Source organism: Vigna radiata, chromosome 3, assembly GCF_000741045.1.
Source record: "Vigna radiata var. radiata cultivar VC1973A chromosome 3, Vradiata_ver6, whole genome shotgun sequence".
Taxonomy (NCBI): Eukaryota; Viridiplantae; Streptophyta; class Magnoliopsida; order Fabales; family Fabaceae; genus Vigna; species Vigna radiata.
The window spans coordinates 11431208-11442591 of NC_028353.1; the positions used below are offsets into that span (position 1 = coordinate 11431208).

The 11384-nt window shown below is 31.4% G+C and overlaps 2 protein-coding genes across 2 annotated transcripts; both read left to right on the top strand.

The window, feature by feature from the left end:
* Positions 1-2868: 2868 nt before the first annotated feature.
* On the top strand, positions 2869-4568 carry LOC106757262 (flavin-containing monooxygenase FMO GS-OX-like 8). Its single transcript, XM_014639894.2, has 4 exons — positions 2869-3710; positions 3871-3941; positions 4097-4255; positions 4340-4568. Exons 1-4 carry the CDS (start codon positions 3152-3154, stop codon positions 4424-4426), a joined length of 876 nt encoding a protein of 291 aa, XP_014495380.1. The 5' UTR covers positions 2869-3151; the 3' UTR covers positions 4427-4568.
* A 110-nt stretch (positions 4569-4678) lies between these two features.
* LOC106757034 (flavin-containing monooxygenase FMO GS-OX-like 9) lies at positions 4679-5497 on the top strand. The gene is made up of 2 exons (XM_014639615.2): positions 4679-4774; positions 4997-5497. The coding sequence occupies exons 1-2, from the start codon at positions 4691-4693 to the stop codon at positions 5192-5194; spliced, it is 282 nt and encodes a 93-aa protein (XP_014495101.2). The 5' UTR covers positions 4679-4690; the 3' UTR covers positions 5195-5497.
* Positions 5498-11384: the final 5887 nt, after the last annotated feature.

The window sequence follows — 11384 nt, forward strand, 5'->3', positions numbered from 1 at the left end:
TTCTTTAATAACTATATGTGATTTAATAAATGAACAAGGATTGCTTTCAAATGAGAAGAGTAATTCAAAATTTAAGTCTTTCAAAAACAAAATCTTTATGCCATAAAACTAATCACTTTTTTATATATATTTTTATTTTTATGCAATAAAATTAATCCCTCTTTGTATATATTTTTTTATCTATATTAGATTATTTTAAACAAAGAGACTAAAAGTCGATTGATATTATATGGTTAAACACATCAAAGTAATTGATTGAAAGCTCTAGAAGATTGCAGAAACCTATGATGATTATTTCAAGATATGAGACACAGACATAAAATCATTACCTGCTTCTAACACAATTTTTTTAGAGAAGAAAAGCCATTATACTTATGTTGGTTCATTTTAGTAGCCTTCATCAACCCCCCCCCCCCCCCCCCCCCCCTTTTATTTTCCTCTCTCTCTTTTAGGAGAGTAATAAATGGAGTAAAAAAAAACAATTCAAAAAATAAAAAAAAAAATTAGAGGTGTCAAAACAGGTTATTCGCTTGATCCGGTTTGATCTACTACGGGTTGGTCACTTAGTGAATCAATTTAATCCAACTTATTTATTAGCGAGTCAGAAAATCCGAACCCAGGCTGATCCACCCTGGGTTGGTGGGTAAACGGATTGATTTACTAGCTCACTTAATTACAATTTTTTTAAAATAAAAAAAATTACAAACTTTCTATAATTCAAATCTAAAAATTTCACTCCCAATTAATTTTGAAAATGAAATAAAATTAGGTAAGTGGATTGGTGGGCCAACCCAGTCCATTACGGGTTCAACCAGCATGAGTCGAGTTTAAATGAGCTAGATTGAAATCTGACTCATATAAAAAAAATACAATTTTTTCAAACCTAACATGGTCTGAACCTGTAATAAGTCAGGTTGACCCACGAATTGTGACCTGATAGTTCTAGAAAAAAAAATTATTATGATGATGATTTCTTCGTAGAAAAACACAAACCCATTCAATTTTTTATACACCCTTTTCTCATTGATTTCATGGTGTTCTTTTCATTATTCAACTACCTACAAAGTGGTCACAAATCTTACAAGTTATACAATATAATAGTGAAAACAAAGCAAAGGAATGCCAAACTTGTATCTTTTCCATAGTAAATAACAAAAAAGGGTGTCAGATTAAACTAGTCTGCTCATTAAATCAATTTGTTTAACCAAGAATCATACTTAAAAAATTCATAACATAACAATAATCATTAACTACAATTAATTTGTTATTAAGAGCATGTTGGCCCATTACGTAATTAATCACACAATTATAACATGCATATACACCTAACTCTTATTCATTGCAAGCCATACAAAATCAAAACCCAGAAAGATAAACAGTGGAGCACATAAAAATATTAATTAGATATTTTGTGATTTGCTAGAAATGATTATCTTGACTTTTGAATCATGATATTTGTCTTGAAAGTTTGCCATGCATGAAACGTGTGGGCTAATTAATTACTCACTAAAAATTGTATGGATTATTAGAAACCCTATCATTTTCTCTAATTAAAAAATAAAATAAAAGAAAAAATGAAAATGGACGGCTATACTTTAACTTCACCCAAAGACAACAGAGATGAAAAACAAGTATAACTTACAACCTACTCAAAGCATTGCATGTATGGTATAGGAAAAAGAAATGATAAAATTTGAAACTTTCCCTTCATTATTTCCTTGTATTATATGTATATGAAACTTATATATAATTTAAAAGCAAATAAAACAAAGACATAAATTAAGAAATGAAGAGGTAACTGTTTAATGATTATATATTATTTATGTTCCCTTCGCTTCAAGGTGAGGCATGCCTAGTGTCATTGTGGGGCTCCAATTCATAGCCCATAGGCTTAAAAGTTCAAATCCTTTGTGTGTTTAGGTCTTGCCCACATACTCATGTCCCCCTAAATGTCTTAATTTTTTTTATTTTTCATTTTATATATATTCTAAAAAAAATGTCATTAAAAAAATATTTTTAACTAATAAATCTTCCAAAAAATATTTATTAATGTTTTGAATATAAGGTCAGAGATCATAATCAAAATACTCCTTCACACTTTTTCTCTAAATTTCTTAAAACCGTTTTCGATCTTCATTACAAAATAGTCTTTGATGTTCTAATTCCAAACCCTGTAGATAAATACTGATCCAATACACAATAAATATGTTTAATGTATAAACTAAATTATAAGTTGTACTTAAAGTTGTTTAGGATTTGTAATCACTCACAATTAAGAAAAGATAATATTTTAAAATAATAAATTTAGGTTTTCATTATTTTTTAGACTTAAATTTGTATTTAGATTTTCTCTTTTATCAATGAAAAAATTTCTTCCGCCTGTATCAACTATGATGATAAAGTTTTAGAAGAAACATTTGCAATATAGTAGAATTAAGATTTTTTATTTTTTTTAATTGAAAGATTTGAATTTGACACGATATTTTAAAAATTTTAGAAAAAATAATGATAAGGTGTACCAATTGCATGCATGCAGTGTGGAGAGCAGAGAAGCTTGTCCACACCAAAGGAAAAAGAGAGAAGAAAAGAAAAGAAAAAGTCAAGGCAAAACACTATAACTTCAACTTTTGTCAATTGCTTTGATAGTCTTTTTGCATTGAGTGGTTTGAGTCCATTATTTATATTTGAGTTAATAAAATAAATACATTAAAATTGTTAAATATTTATTTTGCTACATTACATAAGCATATATAATAAAAGTATTTTATGACTATAATCAAGATTTAAAATAAATTGTATATTGATGAGTAGTTGTTGGGTATGAGAGAATGTGGTAACGAAGTATTGAACGTAAAGGTAGAAGAGTCGATGTGGTACTATTGAAGTCCAAAGTTGAAAAGTAGACAGATTTCAAAGCACTGATTTTGCATCATCACGTGTGTCTCCCAGCCAGCAAACCATCGCTATCCCTCAAATTATGGTATCCCTTTGGCTACGTGAAACATATTCAACTATAAAAGGCCCCCATTAGCACCAACCCTTTTCCCCACAGTCCATGAAACCACCTTGCTTTTGAATTCTCACCTATTCTATTCCATTCACCTTTCTGCCACACTTCATTGTGCCTTGCCAGCATCTTGGTCCTGCCACCATGGTTTCTGAGACAGTCCAGAGCCAATCGAAGAACGTGTGTGTGATTGGAGCTGGACCATCAGGGCTGGTGGCAGCCAGGGAGTTGAGAAAAGAGGCTCACAGGGTGGTTGTGTTGGAGCAGAATCATGATGTTGGAGGGCAGTGGCTTTATGAGGCAAATGTGGAAGAAGAGGACCCTTTAGGGAGAAAGCCTTTTCTAAAGGTGCATAGCAGTATCTATGAATCCTTGAGGCTTACATCTCCACGTGAGATCATGGGGTTCTCTGATTTTCCATTTTTGGTCAAGAAGGGTAGAGACATGAGAAGGTTCCCTAGTCACACAGAGCTTCTTCTCTACTTAAATGACTTCTGTGAATACTTTGCCTTGAGAGAGGTCATAAGGTTCAACACAAGGGTGGATCATGTGGGAATGTTGGATTATGGTGTCTGTAGTAGTGATTTGAAATGGATTGTCAGAAGCATAGATAAGAACAGTGAGAAGGTGGTGGAAGAGGTGTTTGATGCAGTTGTTGTGGCCACTGGTCATTACTCTCAACCAAGATTGCCCTCAATTCAAGGTAAGTGAAAGTCAGAGTAACCTATTTATCTCTTCTATCACTATCTCTAACACCTTCATTTGTTTCATGCCAAAGAAAATATCAGATTATGTACATATACTTTGTATACATGCTAAGCTCAATCATAATTTTTCTTTGTTTCTGTCTTTCTGATGCTCAGGAATGGATACATGGAAAAGGAAACAGATGCATAGTCACATATACAGGACCCCAGAACCATTCAATAATGAGGTATCTGCCTTGTGCAATCTCTTTATTTTCTTTCAGTAATTTGAAGAGCATGAACTGAAACAGGCACATGTGCATTAGCTTAAAAATGATGAATATTCTTGAGCTGTCATATTTTATCAGTCTTAAACTTAAAGAGGCAATTTTTCATGTAACAGATTGTGGTGGTGGTTGGAAATTCCTTGAGTGGACAAGACATATCAATAGAGCTTGTGGAAGTAGCAAAGGAAGTCCACATGAGTTCCAGATCTCTGAACATCTCTGAAGGTTTATCTAAAGTCATATGCAAACATGCAAACTTCCATCTTCATCCACAGGTACTCTTACTTCAACCTCTTGTTAAGTTTTCTTACAATCCAAAACCTTAAAATAATAACTTGTTTGACTTACCTTTTAATCAGATAGAGAGCCTTCAAGAAGATGGACGGGTGACCTTTGTGGATGGTTCTTCCATTCTTGCAGACTCTATTTTGTACTGCACAGGGTAACTTCCTACAACCAGATAATCAATTTTGAATAAAGATGATTAAGCATCTATATTTGACAGTGATCTACTGTATATAATGAATAGTACACCTAATCAAAGGGCAAAACTAATCTTAATATAAGTTTCATTTCACCAAGTTAAGTTCCAAAAGGTAGCATGATTGAACAATTATGATTTTAGGTTTGGAGATTTCACCGTGGGCCTATGTCCAAACATGTCTCCATGTATCCCTTTAGATTTAATTAGTTGTGTTTNGTAATCATTGATGATGGTTTTCAAGGAGTTTTACCATTCAAGAGAAGCAGCAGGCATTCCCAAGCACTGTACTCATGAAATTGCAAACTTTGAGGTAAAGATAGTAACAATTTTTCACTTTAGCTTCAAGTTTATTTTGCTGTACATACTACAAACATGTAAACCTCATTCTAATCCTTGAAATTATTAGCATTGCTCAACTTTCTTTTACATTACACACAATTTGATGTACATTTGCAAATAAATTATACTAAATAGTAAGTCAAACTAAATAGTTGGTGAGCATGGATATGAGTAAGTTTTTGTTGCATTGCAGTACTGTGATAAATATGGGGACAATGTGGGGTTCCCACATACAGAAGAATGGAGGAAAGAACTATGCTTATCAGCTATAATTAATGCTGATGTGAACTTGGAGACTTACAGAGATTTGTGGGATGATCATGACCTACTCCAACAGGCCCTTCAAAGTCCTCACTTCACTCAACTTGGACTTCAAGATTCTCCACTGTAAAGCCAAAAATTAAATATAAAAAAATATCAATCAAAGAAAATTTTGCATGATTAGCTCTAAATAATTTGTTTGTGTATTTTTCTGTTTTTGAACCATTGGAAAAGAGAAAGGAGATTGATTGAGAAGAATATTGGGTTTGATACAGAGAACAAGAATGATTTTTGTTTGTATTTTTGTTGCAATTTCTTTGTTTTGTGATTAGCTTCTGTTCTGGGGAACTCTACATAACAGAGTTGGCTAAGTGGAGAATTTCTTGAACAATTAGAGAAGAAAAGCAATTGTATACAATTACCAATTCCTAAATACGCATGCTATTTATGATTTTTATAATTGAAAAACTATTTAATGTATCTTGTTCGACTCTAATCTCATGAAGCAGTACAAAAGTTGAATACAAAAGCATTGCAACTGTTTTCACCGAATTACATGTTTCTGTATCGACACTCAGATTTCTTTAATAATGTTGGACTATTTTTACTGCCAACAAATCCAGTTATGCATATCAAATCCAAACATTTTGAGCTTGTTTAACGTTTTGTTCATGCTCACGTCCAACAACAACATCTTAGTCTTATTCATGTGTCAGTCGTTCTCCAAGTTGCAGATGTTTTAACAAAACTTCTCCTTAGATACGATTTTCAAACTTTCGCATGTAAATTTATGGTTATTGTGAATATTCAATTTCGTCCCAATAAATAAATTCGTTTTTAAAAAAAAAAAATGTTTTCGATTGATGATAAGTAACAAAAAGAAAAAAAAAAAAAAACTCTTTAGATTTTCAAACTTTAATTTTAACACAAAAAAGAATAAAAAAATATATATAATAAAAGAGGTAATAATAATAGCAAAAATAATAATAATAAAATTAAAGAAGAGAAAGAAGGGATAGTCTAATTTGTTTGTAATTATCACATTTTTTTATACCTCGGTTAGATATATTATCTTTATCTTGTTTTTATTTTTTATATTTAGTTAGTTTGTTATTATTTTTTATTTGTATTTTAGTCTCAGTCCATATTTTTTTTATTATAAATAAAAGATTCTATGTGTATATTTAACGTAAGGGTGATTAATCTCATACATAGTTTTCACTATATTTAATATGGTATCTATAGCCTAAGGTTCTGTTAAGGAAAAAAATTTTGTTGTCTCTACCACTACACCCATTGCTACCAATGGCGGCATGGTCTACCACTACTTCCAGTTTTGATCGATGATCACACTGTTTTGATCGTCTCAAGCAAGCGACCATCGTGTCGTCAACTATGCCTTCATCGAAGTTCTTACTCATTTTCAACGCCTTTTGAATTTGTGGATCTACTCCCTTTTTCGTTGTGCATGGTCATCTCATCTTCTCTCAAACAACGATTCAGAGCGTCGAAGTCGCTCTTTTTCCTCTTTTTGGTTTGTCGTGTGTGGTCGCATGTCCCATCTCCTCTCAGTTGTTTAGAGCATCGAGGTTGCTCTTTTTCCTTTTTAAGGTGCCTTGGAGAATCTTGGATTTTTTAAGGTTTTTCTCTCCTATTCATCCATAATTTCTTTGTTTCCTCTTCTGACCTCCCTTTTGTCTTTGACCCGTCTATATATGATTTTTCTTCCGTAGCAAAGATGGATTTTGATAGTTTATTTATAGTTGTGGTGACTTTTCAACAATGACCTCTTTATCCACTGGATGTCAACAATGCATTCCTCAACGACAATTTGCAAGAAAATATTTACATGGAGCAACCTCCCAAATTTTTTGCTTAGGAAGAGTCTTTTGGAATGGTAGCTAACAATATCAATATTAATATTAACCTTGTTGCTAACAATATCAATTAATAACTTGAAGACCAATGAGTTCCAATCTTTGGTTATAATACTTGAATTTGTTGTGCTTTAGGCTTACCCATAACTCTAATTAAATTTGAAATATTTAAAACATAAGTTAATATTAATACAACTAAGTAGATTATATGAAAAAAAAGTGACATTTATGTTTGTAACATAGATTTCAAGTCAAGTTTCATTTGGGAACAAAACCACACAAATGTGCATTGTTTTGGTATGATGACCATCAGTTTCAAATGAGCCTTATCATGAATCATAAAGTTGATTAATTAAGTAAATTCATAAAATATTGCATTCAATAACACATACTCATCAATGTATGACACAAGTTATATATATATATATATATATATATATATATATATATATATATATCTTTTTGACTCAGACATCCATGTTTACAAATATGTTTGCTTGTGATCAAGTGTGTTTCTAGAAGGTTGAATAGTTTGATGTTCAATAAATCCATACATGAAATTTCGACCTTGGCCTACAAAGACTGTGTCCATTAGCCTATAACAAGAAAGTTAAGCATTAAAAAGTAACAATTCAAAGATTTAAATATGGAAGGCAACAAAAATATTACATGCACCATAGTTGTATTATTGAAATATTTAACATCTTGTATTCCCCAATGACCTCTAATGCATCATTTATAGTAATGTACACTATCACACTATTAACTCTCACTCCAGCTCTAATGGTCCTTTATTCAACATGTGTAATTTCCTCATGAGCTTTACTAGATAATCATCCTCTACTTCTACCTATCATCATTTTCATAGATAAAAGGTTGATACATAACTTATTTTCGAGAGGATGGGAGAATTGAAATAAATATTTTTAAAGTTATGAATAATTTATTTATAAAATTTACATAAAAATACTATGAATAACAATGTAGTACCTGTGGTGGGCCAAAGTATTTCATGATTAGTGCTTTAAGCCAAGCTCTAAATGTGCCTCCTCCATGAATTAGATTTCTGATGTTGGCATACGTATAGTCAAGCACGAGAATCTCAAACTTCATCAATAGTCACACATGCATAGTGGGACAATAAAGAAGCACCGTGAATAGTTTACCCTTTTTTAAGTTGTCGTCCTATGACCACTACACGTGGGGGCATCAACAAATAACTCATACTAATAAATGTAGTCAGTATTATCTGCAGTAGAGCATGAGCCTTTTGTGCTCACACGATGTCCTATTAGAGTTTCAGTGGGTAACTTCATGTTCTATTGGGTCAGGGATTGAAGCTTTTCTTTAAGTGCTCTTTCTATTTCTTGTTGTTGTTAGAGTTGTTCCATGAAGCGTTGCTCCATAACATTCATGCATTGGTTGAGAGTTTCCTCTATTTGAAGCTCCAACTTCCTCAACGCCTCTTGGCTCAAGGATTCACAACTTCTTTGTGGAAGGCCAAAGTTGTCTTGAAGACTAATTGCACCTCCAAACACACATGACTTGGGTGCTCATCATGCACCACATAATCAAGTTTGTTACATAAAGCACTTCATATGAACTACGGTTTTGGGATTAAAATTTGTACTTACAATTTTTTCATATATCAATTGAGCTGATTGTGTTGTCATGTGCCCATTAAACTTAGTCCGAGCAACCTTCCACATCACCCAGAAGGTGCAGGTACTAAGTCATAAGACTCAAGTCTTAAAGACTCTACACAATACTTTCTCATTCGTCTCTCCAATAATGCATAACCACATTATAGAGTACATGTGGTGCATCATTAAGCTTTTGTCTTTGTTTGGATGTTATCATTTTTTCTTGTCACACCACCTAAAATTTATAACTGTAAAACACAAATGAATGCCTTGTGTGATTGTAAAACAATTAAGAAACAAATATGTCAGTCTCTAAACTCTTAAGCTGCATAAAACTACATATACTCTTCCTTGGTTATTGTATACTTCCCACAAGGAGTGTCATGTTGTTTGTCTCTGAACACATAGAAACATGTCAAGCTTGTCTTAAAGTCACTCCATCTAATCGCTATGTGAGATAAGATTTTCTTCCTAATTTGCTCAATGTTCGAAATATTAAAACTTTGTTGTTGAAAACAATAAAAAAAAATTAAGTAAAACATATTAAACACTCTATCAATTATAGAATAATTTTGAGTCATTTAATTACAATTGTAATTTATTTTAAGTTTTATAAGTTCATTGGGCAATCATATTTTGTTCGGCGAACATTTACTTATGATTATTACAGTTTGAGAAATTCATTGGGCAAACCCATTTGCTGGTAATGAGTTTGAGTTTGTTTTCTTATTTTTGAGTATTTTAGGGCCGATGTATTTGGCCTTCTTTAAAGTTATTAGGTGTTTAAGTCTATTTATACATTTCTCAAAAACAAATGTAAACATCTTGATTGGTCATATATAAGATTAGTTTTCGTTTAGGAGATGATTCTCTTAGCTCTTATTATAGAGCACCAGTTCTTGTTAAAGATTGAATTCTTTGTGACGAATCTTCTTTGATTTATCAATATGCTAGATTGTGACATAATCCATCTCTGTCTTATTTCTATTCTTTCTCATATATCTTTTGATACTATTTATTTTATTTACAAAACGAATTCAAATTTATAAACGATCACAATCTTTCTTGAATATGATCGTATTGCAGAATACAAGTTGTCTTACATTATTTAGTAAAGGAGAAAATGAATGAAAAAATATATAACAAAAAAGGTACTAAAAATACTTAAAACTCTTTTAGATGAAAACTTCTACACTTATTTAAACATTTGATTAAAGTCATATCCTCGAGCCCACTTAAACATTAAAAATCCATTTTATTAAACTTACTTAACCTTCATTCTTATATAACCTTGTTGGTTAAATTATTGCCTAGTGACAAACTTTCTAGAATTTTTATTTCTATCACAAGAAGACAAGATGAAAATCTAAATCATCTCTATTTAGTTTTATTAAACTACACTAAACCTAATTATATATGAACCAAGACTATTAGACTCGCGCACTAATTTAGCCAGCCAATTAGCTACCTAGCTAACAAAACTAATATTCATTAAAAAATTGCTAACTAAAAAAATTCATTGACACCTACAAAGACCTAATAAGATTCATATTCTAGCATTAAACCTCCTTCTTAACAAATATGTAATTAAAAAAGTATTAAAACAAACACAAAAACATAACGAAGACTCATGCTGTGTTCGGATGGTAAGATTTGTGGGAGATGATTCGAGAGAGATGATTTGAATGGATTTGAGTGAATTTGAGGATAATTTTTTTGTTGTTTTTTTGAGTGGATTTGTAGGTAATTGAGAGTGGATTTGAGGATAAAGTTTGTGAAAATTAACGTGAGATTTGATTGATGTGAGAGATTTAAAAAATTTGTTTAATTGATAGAAATTGAAGATTACTAAAATGTCCCTAATTATTAAAGTAATATAAAATGATATTTGTTAAAGTTATATTTAATTGTAAAAATGTTTATAAAGAATAAAAAATTAAAAAAAAATTATTAAAATGAATTTTAAAAAGTAAAATTATAATTTAGTAAAATAAATTTATTTATAAATGTAGTATTTGTTTGTAATCTAATTTACGATGAAGTAGTATGAATTTATTTATTATGGGGTGTGATTGATTAATTTTGAGTTAAGAATAAAAAATGCAAGTATATTTAATCATATATAATGATATCTCCACTCAAAATTTTTTTCAAATCATTTTAAAGTTTTTTTTTTTTGCAATTTTTAACGTGATATTATTTTTATAATGTCTTATTTAAATTTATTCCATTAAAAAAGATTTATTTATATAAAAATAATATTTTTGAAGTTATTACAAGATATAATTATACCAAGATCTGAGTAGATCTTCCTTACTTCTTTCGTTTTCGAGAACCCTCCTTTCATATAAAACAACTGTGTTTCTTTTGCATTTCATATGCATTCATTATCTTCCTAGTAACTTTTTTTTTTATTTCTTTATTTCTTCACTATCGCTCAGAACACAAACCCCAACCCTCTTACCTCCAATTCAGTGATAATTACTTTTCCAATTTCCAACACACACAACATCAGCCATGGATTACGAAGACGATGAGCCATTAATGGAATAATCCGACCGGGAGCCTTCTCCGAAGCCGTGCCACCAGCTCGACGATTACGAGGATGATGTCAACGACGAGTGGTAGGGCCAGGATCGGTCGCAGACGCCGGTTTACGACAACGATTCAGCGTGCTCGAAGTTGCAGAAGAGGCTGATCAAGAAGAGCGATGCTGGGAATATAATAAAACGTTGATGACACATATGTCCCTCCTAATCTCTTCTCCATCGCGGGTGACCGAAAATTTATCCATTCCGCA